We start from the raw sequence: 18624 nt of genomic DNA, 5'->3' as shown, positions 1-18624 counted from the left end.
ACAAAAGACCAAAATGACACAGACATTAATAACTATAGGTCAGCCTTTTTTAACTGATTTTTATAGTTTGTTCTTATGTTGTACATGAATTAGGCCATTAGTTTTCTCATTTGAATTGTTTTAAATTGTCATTTCAGGGCCTTTTATAGCTGACTATGCGGTTAGGGCTTTGCTCATTGTTGAAGACCATACTGTGACCTATAGTTGTTAATTTGTGTATCAGTTTGGTCTCTCGTGGAGAGTTGTCTCACTGGCAATCATACCACATCTTCTTTTTATATTAAGCAATATTATCAACATTAAGAGACAAATGCATACTTTTTTGTCAAAATTTTCAAACATACATGTACTTTCATTGCAACAAAAATTGGAAAATGTTAACCACTTAACTTAATTTACTATGTAACTGTACTTTAGTGCAGATAGTGAAATACATTTAAGTCTTATCTAGACTAAGGAATATTCAGAGCTTGACATATGGAAAAGCTACTTTTCTATTATTACACTACTAACATTCCTGTATGATTTCCTTTCTGAATTTCATACAAAACCCCCCTTTTATAATCACTGATTGTAGTATTATTCACATGTTATACATAATAAGCACTAACTGTACCAGTAACTTTTTGTTGCTGCTACATCAAAAGGACATACCAGTTTTTGGGCATCAAATGAAAATGGATGGATTTCAGCAAAGGAATTTGACAGTATAAACATGTCTACATGATGGCAAATATGTTTGAGAGAGGTGGATACATGTTTGAGAGTAAGAATAATTTAAAATGTTAGATATATGTTCAAAATTTTTTCAAATATTTTGTCCAAAGTATGTCATAACATAAGAATATTTCAACGATAGTTTTCAAGTTTTTTTTTTTATGAATATGAAGCTGAATATCTGACATCATAAATTATTAAAAACTTAAGCAATTTGAAAACAAGAATGTGTCCCCAGTACACGAATGCCCCACTCGCACTTTCATTTTCTATGTTCAGTGGACCGTGAAATTGGGGTAAACCCTCTAATTTGGCATTAAAATTAAAAAGATCATATCATAGGGAACATGTATACTAAGTTTGAAGTCGATTGTACTTCAACTTCATCAAAAACTACCTTGACCAAAAACTTTAACCTGAAGCGGGACAGACGGACGAACGAACAAACAGACGGACGAACGAACAGACGGACGGACGAACGGACGCACAGACCTAAAAAAACATAATGCCCCTCTACTTTCGTAGGTGGGGCATAAAAAAATAATCTAATAGAAGTAACTGTTTACATTCCTAATTTCCCATGGTAAAGGAGTAGGCCCGGTAAGACCCCCTTTTTCAAATATTTTTGGCCCAAAAATATAGAATTTTTACAATTTGTTTAAAATGTAAACATTTAGCTATTTCTCGTAAATTAGAATACTTTAGTTTTCTAAATATGACCTGTTTTAGACAATATAATGCACATTTATCAAGTACAAGCACATGAATTACTGAATTCTTCACAGTTTACCATTTGTGCTAAATTTAAGTTGGTTTATGTCTTAAATAGAAGTGGCAGCACTTGTGTTCATTTCTAATATTAAGATACATGTTGTTTTTGATGATTAAACAAAACACATATAAAGGTTGACACTGAAAACAAATGTGACCACTTACGTTTTAGACAATCAGTGTTTTTAATCACTGAAGGGTCAAGATTACTTAAATTTATCAGTGGGAAGTAAAATTAAACATAGCATTGTTTAAAGCATTGGTTTTAGTTGATTCAACTACACTGTACAATCCCAAACAAAGGCAGATAACTCTAATTTTAAAGCTTTCTTTCATAATAACATCATTGATATTTTTAGAAAAGATATTAGATTCCTGCACCTTGCACAAGTTATTTTTGAAATTTTTGTGCCAAGTCATGAATATCATGTTACATATTTCCTTTATAAATTTCTGGAAATGTTCATGTAGAGAATGTTATGAGTGTTATGATCAATGCACTTCCTTTTGTCTATCTCAAAGGTGATAAACCTTGGAGTGTATAGATACCAAGTCAGTACTATAGGGTTTTGATTGGATTGGAAATATTCAATCATTACTCCAAGACCATCTCAAAAGTTTGGTTTTATGGCATAATTGATTCATTTTTCATATTGAAGCTGGAATTTGAGCGTCTTTAATGACCAAATCAGTTCAGATCTTGACCATATACTTATTGTGTTGAATGAAGTAGACACTTAATTGTTTTCAAAATGTCAAAATTCTTTCATTAGATGTACTAAAAATTTTAGGCCAAAATTAGCCCTTACCATACCTTCTCTTTTAAGAAAGTCGGGTTAAGATACTACTGATAAAGTTGTTGTTTACATGATTATCTAGTAATATTTTCAGTGGTATGTAAAGTTACTTATGATTATATATATAGAAAATACCAGTATACAGATAAAATTGTACTGACCTTTATGATAGTCCTCAGTATCACTGCCTTGTCTATCAGATACAACAGGCTTCTGCAGACTTCTATCAGAGTGGTTCATTGTCCGTGTCTCACTGCGTACTTGTGGAAGAGGTCTGGACGGTTTCTGATTTGATTCATTAGAGGAATTAGACGATCCACTGACAGGCCTGGCTGGAGAAGGAGAATTAGAAATGTTTCTTTTAACAGGTTTAGGTTTAGTCATTATAACATCTTCATTTCTTGACTGTCCAACAGGTGAAGGTGACTTAGAAACTTTCTGCTTAGACATTTCAGTGGAGGCTTTAACCAACTTCTCAGTTCTAGATTGTCTGGCAGGAGATGGTGGTTTGGGAAGAGGTCTATGCTGTACTTTTGGTTCTGAATAGACATCGGTAGGTCTGGATGGTGGTGTTGGAGATACATGAGCTGGTGAGGAGGGTTTAGGACTTCTAGGTGATGGCTGATCATCCATTTCATTTAAGTTGATAATAAAACCATAATCAAAGACCTGATTACCACAACCTTTCTCAATAACTCCATCGAACACTAGTTCTCCACCAATAAATATCCTGGCATGCTTTACACCTATCTCTAAATCCTACAAAATAAATAGAACAATAAATATCCTGGCGTGCTTTACACCTATCTCTAAATCCTACAAAATAAATAGAACAATAAATATCCTGGCGTGCTTTACACCTATCTCTAAATCCTACAAAATAAATAGAACAATAAATATCCTGGCATGCTTTACACCTATCTCTAAATCCTACAAAATAAATAGAACAATAAATATCCTGGCATGCTTTACACCTATCTCTAAATCCTACAAAATAAATAGAACAATAAATATCCTGGCATGCTTTACACCTATCTCTAAATCCTACAAAATAAATAGAACAATAAATATCCTGGCGTGCTTTACACCTATCTCTAAATCCTACAAAATAAATAGAACAATAAATATCCTGGCATGCTTTACACCTATCTCTAAATCCTACAAAATAAATAGAACAATAAATATCCTGGCGTGCTTTACACCTATCTCTAAATCCTACAAAATAAATAGAACAATAAATATCCTGGCGTGCTTTACACCTATCTCTAAATCCTACAAAATAAATAGAACAATAAATATCCTGGCATGCTTTACACCTATCTCTAAATCCTACAAAATAAATAGAACAATAAATATCCTGGCATGCTTTACACCTATCTCTAAATCCTACAAAATAAATAGAACAATAAATATCCTGGCATGCTTTACACCTATCTCTAAATCCTACAAAATAAATAGAACAATAAATATCCTGGCATGCTTTACACCTATCTCTAAATCCTACAAAATAAATAGAACAATAAATATCCTGGCGTGCTTTACACCTATCTCTAAATCCTACAAAATAAATAGAACAATAAATATCCTGGCATGCTTTACACCTATCTCTAAATCCTACAAAATAAATAGAACAATAAATATCCTGGCGTGCTTTACACCTATCTCTAAATCCTACAAAATAAATAGAACAATAAATATCCTGGCATGCTTTACACCTATCTCTAAATCCTACAAAATAAATAGAACAATAAATATCCTGGCATGCTTTACACCTATCTCTAAATCCTACAAAATAAATAGAACAATAAATATCCTGGCATGCTTTACACCTATCTCTAAATCCTACAAAATAAATAGAACAATAAATATCCTGGCGTGCTTTACACCTATCTCTAAATCCTACAAAATAAATAGAACAATAAATATCCTGGCATGCTTTACACCTATCTCTAAATCCTACAAAATAAATAGAACAATAAATATCCTGGCGTGCTTTACACCTATCTCTAAATCCTACAAAATAAATAGAACAATAAATATCCTGGCGTGCTTTACACCTATCTCTAAATCCTACAAAATAAATAGATCAATAAATATCCTGGCATGCTTTACACCTATCTCTAAATCCTACAAAATAAATAGAACAATAAATATCCTGGCGTGCTTTACACCTATCTCTAAATCCTACAAAATAAATAGAACAATAAATATCCTGGCATGCTTTACACCTATCTCTAAATCCTACAAAATAAATAGAACAATAAATATCCTGGCGTGCTTTACACCTATCTCTAAATCCTACAAAATAAATAGAACAATAAATATCCTGGCATGCTTTACACCTATCTCTAAATCCTACAAAATAAATAGAACAATTGTTAATCTTTTTACGTCTCCAAATTAATAATTTTTCACCTTCTTGTTCAAATTGTGATCTACAGAACTTGACATTTCTTTTGATTCCAAAAATCATTTCACACCTTGACATATATTTTTTTCTAAACATTATTTTGTATCATTATTACTGGAATGTGATTTTTCTTCTTCAGAAAAATACAAATCTTTCTGAAATTTTTAAAATATGAAAGATATAGTTTGAAAGTAATAATAATAGTAATTGGCAGTCTATCCAGACCAATCAATGTTAGTTTTAGTACCATTAGCTAGACAATAGTCTATTTCAAGCACAAAAATAAAGTTTCACTTTGTTTTTAGCTAACATAAAAATAAACTTGTCTTTTTGCAGAAGTTTTGTTTAACTTTTTCTTGTCCAGAATATGCTCATCATTTGACCATTGAATGAGAAATTACTATCCAATTAAGTTTTTGTGATATTGAAACATTATTGGAAGATGTATAAACAAACAGAAATAATTTTTTTCAACCCATATTGATGCCAAGACATATGAGCAATGAAGATATTTTATGGTAATTGAATACATTTTTTACTTACTTGCATACTCTTGTTGTAGTTCCATATTTTGATCCTAGACAGAAGTTCCGGTGATGATACAGGTAACAGAATACACATTTCAACAGGTACTCCTTTCTTATATCTACAGCACCACATGTTTCTGTCCTTGTTTGTCTGTAAATCACAAAGTACTTTATGTAATGTTGATGAATCATGGTTTGTGAAATAAATAGGATTACAGGTAAGTTATAATGTATGAGCTATTGATAAATAATAATTAATAAAAAAAAAAAGAGCAGATTCCCTTCAAAAACGAGTAAAATGTAATCCCTATCATAGTGTTTTAAATTAATTAAGTTCTTGTCTACAGTTTTTGTCATGAATATTAGTTATACTAAAACTGATAATAACTAATAAAATATGCAGAAATTGATTTAACAAGTGAAACTGCGAGCTACTGCTCACTGATGATACCCCCGCCGCAAGTGGATAATATTAATAGTGTAAAAATATGCAAGTGTTCGGTAAACAGGAAGTTGTGGAGTGATGAATCTGAAAACGCATCACACGGTATAGCTGACTTATATAAATCCTGAAACCAAATTTCAGAAATCATTGTATTGTAGTTCCTGAGAAAAATGTGACGAAAATTTTCAACTTGGCTATCATGTGTAAAATCATACAAGTGTTCGGTAAACAGGAAGTTGTCGAGTGATGAATCTGAAAACGCATCACACGGTATAGCTGACTTATATAAATCCTGAAACCAAATTTCAGAAATCCTTGTATTGTAGTTCCTGAGAAAAATGTGACGAAAATTTTCAACTTGGCTATCATGTGTAAAATCAGACAAGTGTTCGGTAAACAGGAAGTTGTCGAGTGATGAATCTGAAAACGCATCACACGGTATAGCTGACTTATATAAATCCTGAAACCAAATTTCAGAAATCCTTGTATTGTAGTTCCTGAGAAAAATGTGACGAAAATTTTCAACTTGGCTATCATGTGTAAAATCAGACAAGTGTTCGGTAAACAGGAAGTTGTCAAGTGATGAATCTGAAAACGCATCACACGGTATGGCTGACATATATAAATGTTGATACCAAATTACAGAAAGGGTGGATGTGTAGTTCCTGAGAAAAATGTGACGAAAGTTTCATGGGACGGACTGACTGACGGACGGACTGACGGACGGACTGACGGACTGATGGACGGACAGACAGAGGTAAAACAGTATACCCCCCCTTTTTTAAAGCGGGGGTATAATAAAACAAATTGCATACCTTTCCTTTCCCATTAAATAACACATCAACCAGATTGCTGTTGTCCCTAGCTCCATGAACTGTAACATTACTGGTACTTATGGGTATCAGTTTCCTGTTTTTATCAAAGAACTGTAACTCTGTTAGTCCTATCTGTTCCTTATGTCCCCATGGTGATACCAGTTCTATGTTAACCTCTGTCATTTCGTCAGGAGAATGACTTTTTCCAGATCTGACATTCTGAAAGACAGATATCTGAATTAAATGTCAGTATGACAGTAATCTCACAATCAAAGTTTCAAAAATAAATAATATTGCTATACAAACTAAAGTTAACATCCTACATTATTATTGCTATACAATCTAAAGTTAACATCCTACATTATTTCCCACGGAACTTGCTATCTTCTTATTGCTATACAAACTAAAGTTAACATCCTACATTATTTCCCACGGAACTTGCTATCTTATTATTGCTATACAAACAAAAGTTAACATCCTACATTATTTCCCATGGAACTTGCTATCTTATTATTGCTATACAAACTAAAGTTAACCTCCTACATTATTTCCCACGGAACTTGCTATCTTATTATTGCTATTCAAACTAAAGTTAACCTCCTACATTATTTCCCACGGAACTTGCTATCTTATTATTGCTATACAAACTAAAGTTAACATTTCCCACGGAACTTGCTATCTTATTATTGCTATACAAACTAAAGTTAACCTCCTACATTATTTCCCACGGAACTTGCTATCTTATTATTGCTATACAAACTAAAGTTAACATTTCCCACGGAACTTGCTATCTTATTATTGCTATACAAACTAAAGTTAACATCCTACATTATTTCCCACGGAACTTGCTATTTTATTATTGCTATACAAACTAAAGTTAACATCCTACATTATTTCCCACGGAACTTGCTATCTTATTATTGCTATACAAACTAAAGTTAACATCCTACATTATTTCCCACGGAACTTGCTATCTTATTATTGCTATACAAACTAAAGTTAACATCCTACATTATTTCCCACGGAACTTGCTATCTTATTATTGCTATACAAACTAAAGTTAACATCCTACATTATTTCCCACGGAACTTGCTATCTTATTATTGCTATACAAACTAAAGTTAACATCCTACATTATTTCCCACGGAACTTGCTATCTTATTATTGCTATACAAACTAAAGTTAACATCCGACATTATTTCCCACTGAACTTGCTATCTTATTATTGCAATACAAACTAAAGTTAACATCCTACATTATTTCCCACATAACTTGCTATCTTATTATTGCAATACAAACTAAAGTTAACATCCTACATTATTTCCCACTGAACTTGCTATCTTTACCAAACAGTAATGATTAAAGAATAAAAGGTTTTAGATTCAACTATCCAACAAGAGGCTGTCACAACAACAGCAAACCGGATTTATTAATATTTATTTCTGTCCTGGCAATATCACAAGAACCATTACTGATGAATGGTGAAAGTGAAAATCATCAAATTTGACCTCCATTTTGTCATCAGTATCAACATATTAAAATTTGAAAAGCTTAGATTGAATGGTTCATGAGGAAATGCAACAACGTGAATGGAAACGCCATTTTACAATCTTTCAAGAACCATAACGCCTGAACGGTAAAAGTCAAAATCGTCATTATTGAACTTGACCTCTAGTTTGTCATCAGTAACAACATATAAAAATTTCAAAAGCTTTGGTTGAATGGTTCATGAGAAAATACACGGACAAGACTGGAAACACCATTTTTCAATCTTTCAAGAACCATAACTCCTGAACGGTAAAAGATAAAATCACCATTATTGAACTTGACCTTCATTTAGTTGTCAGTAACAACATATTAAAATTTTAAAAGCTTTGGCTGAACGGTTCATGAGTTAATGCACGGACAACATTTGATTGCCGCCCGCCCGACCGCCCATCCCCAAATCAATAACCGACATTTATGTCACAAAAATCCGGTTAATAAAAATCAGAATGACGGAAGAAAACATCTAACAGGTAACTGTCAGGAAATACCAACCTTTGATTGTCTGTTGACCATGTTGTTCACAGGTTCTGTAGCTTTTACTGGGGTGTTTGGTTTCTGTTTAGGTTCATTTTCTACTGACCCTTCTATCTTTGTTAAAACTGTCATTAATTTCTTCTGCTGTCTGAAATATATAACAGTAAGAAACTGAGTAACTGCTAGGGGAACAAGTTATTTAAAAGTTAGTTGCAGAAGTACAAACTTTTGAATGTTTTTGTAAATATTTCAGTTTTAAAACTCCGTTATTTTCTTTTTTTCATGAAAATGTGATTAGCACCTATATGATTTTTATAATTCCATTTCAGTAACATTCAATAATTTGCACCAAATTAAATACCAATTATCAAGATTGTGTGTAATTTAATTATTCTGAAAATTTAATTTTCAAATCTATGCAAATGTAATATGTACATAATTTGATGTTAAAATAAATTTGGTTTCAGTCCAATTAATAAGTGTAGGAAAATTTGTACACATGATGCACTGTTGACAGAATGACGGAAATAAAATATCACTTTCATAGTGACTAGTAGTTCAAAAATGATTCTATTCTATTCATTCAAAGATTTCTTAAATTTATAGTATAGATATTTATACCCAGGTATTACTTTTTATATGAAATTTTTTAATTTTATTTAAAACTGAAACTGATCATTTAGGAATTCTAACAACTAAATTAACTTGATACTTTATTCTGAATAAAATACATACTTTGGTTGCATGAGTAGAACTTTCTTCATTATTTCAGTCAGTTTATCATTCTTCAGGAAACTATCACTTGTTTCCTGTCTTGGTGATTGTGGAACATTAACTGATTCTCTCCCTTGATTAGACTCTCTAACTTGTTGAGACTTCTTCACAGAAGGGCCGTCTTTAGATCTGTTTACATTCTGTGAACCTCTAACATCTGATTTGTCTTTGGTAGGTGTTCTTATTGGCCTTGCTTCCACAGACTTCCTCTGAGGGTTCAAACTAGAAGGTCTTGGTTTCTGAGTACATAAAGAATATTTTAATACAAATGGTAAGTTGGATATGCAAAGTATAGCTCCACTTGTAATTAGATGTACACAAAATATCAATGATCCCTAGGAATAATGAAAAATTATCAGTTTCCTCAAACAAGATGTGACTAGCTGTCAGATCTAAAATAATCTATACATTACAACTGCACGTTATAAAGTATGGAGAGTACATACTCTGTTCTAACCTATTTTGAAATTTTCTCATTTTTAGTTACAACTTTATCTGGTGTAGGGGGAGTTTTTCTAATTAATTTGATACTTTTTCCTTCTCATTTACTGTGGATTAATCATCATTTGTTGGATACCGATTGCATTAGATTTTTTATGGGAAAAGTTACCCACAAAATAAAACATTCTACATAATGCAAATATTTTAGGGTTGGCAAAAACATCAATTTGCTTATCCTGGAAAATACATTTTTTGCTAAATCAATGAAAATAAATGATTTCAATAGTACTACTTACAGATCTTTCAGGTGTAGAAGGAGTATTTCTAATCAGTTTGGATGTCTTTTCATTCTCTGCTTTTAAAGCTGCCATGACGGCTGAAGCCTCCTCATTAGTATCAACTTTCTCAGGTTGATTACGTCTGTTGGCTGAGAGAGGACGCTCTTGTTTGGACCTGGAGGGCACATCTATAGAAAAAGTAAATCATTTATACATTTACTTCATCCAAGTGTATGTTAATTATAAACCATATATAACTATGGTCAATTTTTTGTATGTAATATTCTTAGTAAATGAGCCATGTTGGTTGGTGAATGTCTCAACCGTAATTTGTATACCTTAAAGACTTGTATGTTGTAAACTAACAAGAATAGCACCTTTCATTTTTTAACTTCATGTGAAAAATTTAACTCTGATAGAGATGCTCTCTTTGAATTTGTTTGCCATAAAATACCTTACTTTACTTCAATTAACAACCAGTAAAAATTCATGTACCAGTATCTATTAAGCTTTGAAGACAATCAGTTTCTCAATGCTGTTGGAAAATTTATTCAAGTCAATATGAGTTAGATGTATTAATTTCTCATATAAATATATCATGTACTGTTCTTTTTACAGTCTAATTGTATTGTAATTGTGTATATAAATTCTATGTAACTATCTATGCTAATCAAAGTTCTTTTTCCTTAAACTTGTATTCTCTATATGCCCCTTCTAAGCCCTTAATTGGTAATAAATAATATCTTATCTTATCATGTAATATCATGAAAACTACTTACTGGCTTGTAATACGCTATCAACCTTTGACTTTTGACCTCTAGGACTAGAAGGTATTGGATCTTTACGGTGTGGTCTATAACCGTTTGTGTCATCATCAATATCTTTCTTCCTTGCTGCTGATAAGTTATGCTGTACCTTCTCTGAAAAATATTCAGGGTCCGCAGATTAAACAATGTTTTGAGAGTTACACATAGACTTTGTGCAAACATGTAAGAGATATCAGAAATGTCAGCAATTCATAAATTTTAGACATTAACTCTAATTATTCAATGTTTGAACAGTTTTTTAATGATTTTTGCCACATTTTTAGCAATTTTATGATTTTTTCTGTTTGATGTTGTCTCATGACCAACTACCCTAATTTCCTTATCTTTCAACTGTTTTTGTTGATGCACCTAACTTTGGAACTATTATACTTGCAAATAGATTTTTTACTAACTTCTATGTAAATGGCAAATGATATAAAACTCCCCCTACATGAAAAAGACGAAACAATTCAATTGATAAAACTAACTACCTAATTCATAACAAAACAATTTACAAAAAAAACAAATATGACAAAAACAAGTTTACAGATACTAACTTTTTTGTTGAGGCAAATCTAACTCTAGAACAATAGTATCTGTGGGTTTGAAGACAGGTGCTTTCTTCTCCTCCACACTATCTGTAGCTGGGACAAGGTCCTCTATTATATCTTCATCTTCTTCAGGAATAGGAGAGTCTCTGTCAGATAATTCTTCATCCTGCAATAATTATTATATAATGTCATTTTCTTCAAGGATAAAGTATGAACAGTCAGATTATACTTCTTTCTGTTATTCAGTACATCCTATGTAGAAGTGATATGGTAAATGTCTCTGTTCAGGGTTTTGATACATTTAAAAGTAATATTAAAAAGGTTTGTTTTATTTCTATTTTAGCGATTTTATGATTTTTTTTACAATCACATTTTTGTTTAAAATGACAAAATTGCAATAAAAATGGGATGCATAATTTCTGGATTTACAGTATTACAAACATATTACACATAATCAAAGTGCTTAAGAGCATGTAGGGGGTCAAGACTGTTTTTATTTTGCATTATCAACTTTGTATATATGTAATGTGCAGAGCAAAAAAAACACATTTTGAATAGAGTAATCTCCCTGTCTCTATTGAGGTAGAACAGATAGTTTCATACAGTTTCAGCCTTCTATCAGTAGTTTCAAAAGTTGATTTCGTCTAAGTATAGGATACACAAACATAACATAATATATCATGTGATTTTCATGGTTAAACTCTAATGTAAAACATATTAAATGGCCCTAAACAGATTCATTAAAAGTATTATTGATAAGTTATGCTACTTCTATTCATGCCTCTATTAAGCAATCCAAAAAACTTATCTGAAGTCATGCTCTTAAAAATGATAATTAATATAAAAAGTACATGAACATTACACAATATTAATAGGAAAAGTCTTTAACATGATATATTCCAATTCACATTCTGACTTTATTAAGTACTTATTTCAAATTCACACATATTCACAGATTCATGCATTTTGGTTATATATTTTAGATTCAGATCTTGTCTTTATGTATTTATATAAAGCATAAATGGCTGAGGAATACACTATTCTAATATGACGGGCTTCTTTCGCTTTGTAAACAACACTGTGATAAAATTCTCGATATATCTATACTTAGTGCAGACTCCGTGGTGTACATAAAAATGGCTGTTACAATATACTTCCCACGTAAATCCACATGTATTGAAACCTATTTGTAAACCCTTTGCCGATTTTATTGTTTTAAAAATTGCAATTAAAAAAAGACAAAATCACTTTTATTCTTATTCGGATGCATAATAAAAAGAAGTAACGCACAAGAACTCGGAGAAACCAACAAAATAAAAATAAAATAAAATTCCACGAAAGTCTATTAATGTTTTTGGCGCATTTAAGTCATTTCAAAACATGACGTCATACAAATGAAAACGCTACAGTTGAAAGTTTTCTGTTACCTGAACCATTGAAATGTTGTTTACTATTGTATTAAAATTGATTATTAAGGTAGGTTTTGTTTGATTTTCTATTCTATTGCATTATTCGCATATTTACTGATTTCAGCAAGTCAACATGGCGGCTCCTTAGTTACGAATTGTCAATTTTGGATTTGACGGTAGCTTACGAGAAAAACATGTAAATCAAAATGACAATTGTTGGTTTTGAGAAAGAAACAGATTTTTATTTTAGCGGTTGTTCACGAAATAATCCATGCAAGCTACGGATTTATTAGAATGTTTGAGCTTTATCTAACAGGGAGTAAAAAAGAACAGCCGCACACACAGCTTTACCCACCCTCACTTCAGTTTTTTAAATGATCATAATTGTCCTATTAGAATCGAAATAATTCATGGAAGCCATAGATTATTGGAAATTTACACATGGCCTGGGCCGTGATATTCGTTAATTTTATCCCTCGCTAACGCTCAGGATAAAATTCAAATATCACGGCCCAGGCCATGTGTAAATTTCCAATAATCTATGGCTTCCATGAATTATTTCTTAATTAACACATGCTAGGTACTGAAGAAAGACACTTTCAAAACTCCTGGCACTGTTGTATCAAATTTCATTTTCATAATAAACCTTTATTGTACTTATAGATCATTCTTCTATTTTAAAAGTGACCTCTTAATACCTTACATAATTCAAATAAAACATGTAAAACGCATTAACGCATGCTTTGAACGAATAGCATGGACCAAACACACTAATAACCTGACTGGAATAGTCTATTTCTTCTACAATTTCTGCTTCTTCAAAATCCTTCAAATGTAAAGTATGTAACTGTGGTAATAGTAAATTAACAAAACATAAAGACAATATTTTGATCTCATCATTAACAATACAATGGATAAGAACTACAAAATTATGTATCTGAGGGGGTTTCTTATTACTTAAAATCTAAACAAGAATGTGTCCATAGTACACAGATGCCAGGGATGAGCACGATTACTGACAAATGTAATCAATTAATAATCGATTACATGAAGGATTTTTGTGCAATCGATTAATAATCGATTACTCAAATTTTAGTATGTAATCGATTACAATCGATTACTTTATCTAAAGTATTTACATTACTTTTCGATTACTGTCAATTACATACTTCAACATTTCAACAAAAAATAACAGGAGTAAAACACAATTATATTGCTCACATTTGTATAGTGGAAATTAAGATCTTTACCAAATGCATCATTCAAAGCATTGTTTCTAAATTATTAGTTAATAGCTGTTTTTTTTAGATCAAATCTCTTGATGAAGATTAGAAATATTTAAAAAAATCTTGAAATTTTGATTTTCAACATACATGTAAATGAAAGATGTCATCGCATTGCAATACTCACTTATTCATAACTAATTGTTTTTCAAAAATTTAGCTTTCTTACTAACTTAGGTTAGCTTTTTTTGTTTTTTCCCTTTAAAATAAAATATTTTAGCATAGTTAATTATAATGTTTAAGGAAATATAAAAAAAAGTAGAATAATTAATTAGTTCAGCTAAATTTTAAGATCAAAATTTATTTTTATAATGACATGCATGATTTAAACCTTTTGTTTGGATAACCACCCTAATTACAGATTATTTAACTGCCACTGGAGTACAATTTATAACCTGGGGCTAAATATTGTAAATTTCCTTCTTAATTAGACATAAGATAATTGAAATAAAAACAAAGTATGATTGTTATTGACTAGAAGACTTTGATCATCTCATTAGTAAAGGCAAGAATGTTGTTAAGATTTGTTAACTTCTTTATTCCAATTATATACAAAATATATTTATAGTGTCAAAGGGATACATCTATTTCTAAAAAGAATTGCTATGCATTGCCATTGGTTCATTGTTAAAAGGATTTTGTGTTTTTTTCAATTTAATTTATATACATGTATATCATACCATTTAAGAATCAACTGTTTATCTATTCTAAGCTTTAATTTCAACTCTGATTAAAAATTATGTTTTCAGGAAATTTAATACAAATAAGCTTACTACTTTTAAAAAATGTAGTACAGAACTTAACGAAAGCCAGACACATTTCTTATTTAAGATCGATTTTATTGTTTCAAATCTATTTTCTTGTTTTAATATTAAAGCTCTTGAATTATTGACCAGCACATACATCCATTTGTTTCAAAAGCTAGATATAAAGTAAATTTAGGTAGGGATGGTTGCTCATAATGCAGCTTCAGACAATAGATAGAAATAAGGCAGTTGCTTAACTCTCAAGTATTGTTGATGCATAATATTTTATCTGTACAGTGTACTACAAAGTGATAACATACATATTTTCCTCTGAAATAGGTTATTTTTCATCAAACTATTTTACTAAAGTAATCGAAATGTAATCGAAAAGTAATCGATGATTACATCCAAATATTTACTGTAATCGATTAAATTACGATTACATGTAATCGAAAATGTCTTCGATTACAGATTACTGTCGATTACTTGAAAAAATGTAATCAATTACAATCGATTACGATTACAGATTACGATTACCCCATCCCTGACAGATGCTCCATTCAAACTGTCATTTTCTATGTTTAGTTATCCTTGAAATTGGTGTTAAAACTCAAATATGACATTAAAATTAGAAATATCATATGGGAACATGTGTACTAATTTTCACGTTGATTGGACATTGACTTCATCCAAAACTACCTTTACTAAAAACATTAACCTGAAGCAGGAGAGAAGGACGAAGAAACGAATGAACAGACAGATGAACACACAGATGCACAGACCGGTAAATATAATGCCCCTCTACTATTGCAGGTAGGGCATAAAAAATTGACCATGATTGAAACACATTGCTATACTTAACATGTTTCAAAAACTTAGATTTTTTTCATATACTGGCTTTAGTTTCATAAGTCTAAAAAATGTTTAATATATAGGTTAAGAAAAGTTTAAACGTTGTAACTTACAGAGCTGACTTCCCTGGCAAGACTTTCTCTAATACTGGCATTCATACATAAGCTTTGTCGCAATTTCTGAAAAAATTTACAATGAAATAAATTGTCAATTTTTCAACAGTTTTTATTTTTCAGTACAAAGAAATAATTTCACAAAATAAAATACTCTTATAGTAGGAGAAATTTTAAAAAGATCATGCTTCCATTTTCATGAACAAAATCAGCCATTTGATTACTATCACAAACAGAAGCAACATAATGGTCTATCATCTCATTCAACTGATAAATTAATTCAATTTGTCTAAACAAAAACAAAATTATTCAATACTTAAATAGATTTTGTAACTGTTAGATGTGTAGCTCTTAAGACACAAATCAACATAGAAATATCACATAGACTATATGAGATTCAGCTCTCCCTTTATTTGGTTTTTGCTACCAAACTGGCATCCCTTTTAATCAAATTTCAGTGTCTTGTTTAACAATCTGTTTTGTTGTAATAAATATAGAGGATTTATTTGTATATTTGATTACTATAGTACCTTGACATCAGAAATACTAAGTTCTAATTTCTCATTTATTCTTTCCTCCGGTGCTTTGCCTTTCCTTTTTACACCTTCAACAGCAGTATTTTTCTTTGGAGGTGACTTAAATTTATTAAATCTGTTATGTTTAGAAGCATCTATCTCAATGTCGCTGTCAGAATCATCATCTGATAAATACTGGGACATACTAGCTCTCATCTGAAAAATAAAATAGCAAAAAATGTAAATTTTATGTAATTGAAAATTCAATGAAATACTACTGTTGAAGAGAATGGGAGCCATTATTTGAATGAAGACAGCAGAAAATATATTAATTAATTTTAGAAGATATAAACATGTGCAATACTTTGTAGTAATCTGGAGTTCAAAGTTTATATTTTGATCAAGAGCAATCAAAATTCAAGATTTAAGGCTTGTATATTTAATTTTCTGGATGTTAACATGAAAATTGCATTCAGCCAAGACCAGTTGATTTTATCCGAAAACATCCATTATTCTGATATTCATTAAAAATATTTGAATTAATTAAGTTGTCACCCCATTGAATATCAAACTTATCTATGAAGACCACTAACTAAATTATACCACAGAACAGATTATTTTGACCTATAAAACTGTTTTCAGAGAGATCAAATACATCACCATTACCATAGCATAAATAGTATAAATACTTCACCTGCTGTTCATCATCAGAATCCTCATCATCCTCATCATCTGAATCTTCAAAATCATCCTCATAATTACCAGTTATCATTTCTATAAAATAAAACATTTTAAATACAGCAGTCAGTTATCTCCCTTACTTACAATTTCTTTGCATGATTCAAAAATTATTACCAAAACAAAGACTTTTTATGAACCTTATCACTGCTCATTTTAAAACATTTAGTCAATTTTATATTGCAGAAAAATCTTTGATAGTCCCTGTTAAATTTGGTAGTATTTTGTATGGTGACCTATAGTTGTTAATTCCTGTGTCATTTGGTCTCTTTTGAAGAGTTGTGTCATTGGCCATCACACTTCTTTTCATATATCACATCTTCTTTTTATATAGTACAAAATTGAAGATGCATTATTTCCTACTAAAAAAAACATCATGAGTTTTTTGTTTATACCTGGTGCTTTAATTCTTCTATTTTCTCCTCTTTCTGTCTTTATTTCTACAGATGCTGCCTGCCAGTTTCGTCTTCTCTCTCTAGCCGGAGCAGTTTTAGCTCGGTTTCTTTCAGCCATTTTTTGTCTTTCTAACTGTGATATTGCATTTAGGTCTTCTAGATTCAAAACCCTTTTGTTACTTACATCTTAAAAACATCATAAATGTTATTTACCTATGGCTTAGATATCATTTTTTTTTAGCACAACAAATAAAAAAAAATAGAAAAAAGAGTTAAATGTATGAATAAGAAAATCAGAAAATGTCTCAGTATCAATAGAATAAGACAAACTTGGGTTTACAAATATCTATTGAAAATTTATAACTTGTGTACCATCTATCTGGTTTTTACAGTGACAAAATGTTCATCTCACTATTTCGAACATGCAATTTAACATTTTATGAAATAAAGTCTATGCCATTTACTGAAACTAAAGCCACACAAAACAAAATTTTAGATGATGTAGTAGTATTTTATATTTTGAAAATGTTTCTGTGTTATAGCATTTACAGAAAAACATAGTAATTTCAGGGCTCACGCTACCAGGCGACTCGGGCGAAGAAGTCGCTTTCCCGACCGTCACTTCGCTTTCCCCGACCCCCAAAAGCGAAAACAAGTCGCCCTGTTCTTGACGATAGTCGCTTTCAGTCGCTTCCGTCATATCGGACATTTTCAATTTTTACCAAGTTGATGAAACATCAATTTTTTATTGATAATTAAAGAAATTCAGACATAAACGATTCATTATCTTAAAAAAAGAGGTTGAAGCATTGTCTTCGCAGTGTGTAGCAGGTTATTTGATAAAAATACAACTTTTTATCACTTCGTGCATTTCCGGTGCTTGTTACTCGAAAACGTACATCAACCTCAATTTCGGCGGCAAAATAAGTTTGTTACTTCATTTAAACGTGATAAAAGTTGCCTCCAGTAAATTTTTAATCCATTTATTGCATTAAAAACGTCATGTTCCTTTCCAAATAACTTGTCAAACATCGTTTATTTTTGTAAATTTTCTTGCATTCGTCCGCCATTGACCGATTTCTAAACTCCGGTTCTGAACCGGACCAGCTATGACCGAAATCCGTACTTTTACAATAATTACTACGGACGCACGGATGGAACAGCTGACAGAAGAATATTGATCCCAAAGGGAAAAATTACGCATTCCACACGCATTAAG

The 18624-nt window shown here is 31.0% G+C and overlaps 1 protein-coding gene across 1 annotated transcript in view; it reads right to left on the bottom strand.

The window, feature by feature from the left end:
* LOC143046244 (katanin-interacting protein-like) overlaps positions 1 to 18624 on the bottom strand; it is a 55942-nt gene that overhangs the window by 31600 nt on the left and 5718 nt on the right. The window contains exons 4-15 of the mRNA XM_076219293.1: positions 17406 to 17591; positions 16967 to 17046; positions 16288 to 16488; positions 15758 to 15823; positions 11361 to 11520; positions 10777 to 10917; positions 10016 to 10185; positions 9240 to 9517; positions 8523 to 8652; positions 6483 to 6701; positions 5239 to 5373; positions 2447 to 3044 (exon numbers count right to left, since the gene is read on the bottom strand). Coding sequence (XP_076075408.1) covers positions 2447 to 3044; positions 5239 to 5373; positions 6483 to 6701; positions 8523 to 8652; positions 9240 to 9517; positions 10016 to 10185; positions 10777 to 10917; positions 11361 to 11520; positions 15758 to 15823; positions 16288 to 16488; positions 16967 to 17046; positions 17406 to 17591 — 2364 coding nt within the window. The remainder of the gene's footprint in view (positions 1 to 2446; positions 3045 to 5238; positions 5374 to 6482; positions 6702 to 8522; positions 8653 to 9239; positions 9518 to 10015; positions 10186 to 10776; positions 10918 to 11360; positions 11521 to 15757; positions 15824 to 16287; positions 16489 to 16966; positions 17047 to 17405; positions 17592 to 18624) is intronic.

This window comes from Mytilus galloprovincialis, chromosome 9 (assembly GCF_965363235.1).
Source record: "Mytilus galloprovincialis chromosome 9, xbMytGall1.hap1.1, whole genome shotgun sequence".
Classification (NCBI taxonomy): Eukaryota; Metazoa; Mollusca; class Bivalvia; order Mytilida; family Mytilidae; genus Mytilus; species Mytilus galloprovincialis.
The sequence above is the reverse complement of the archived record's forward strand: the minus strand, read 5'-3'. Positions and strand labels throughout refer to the sequence as shown.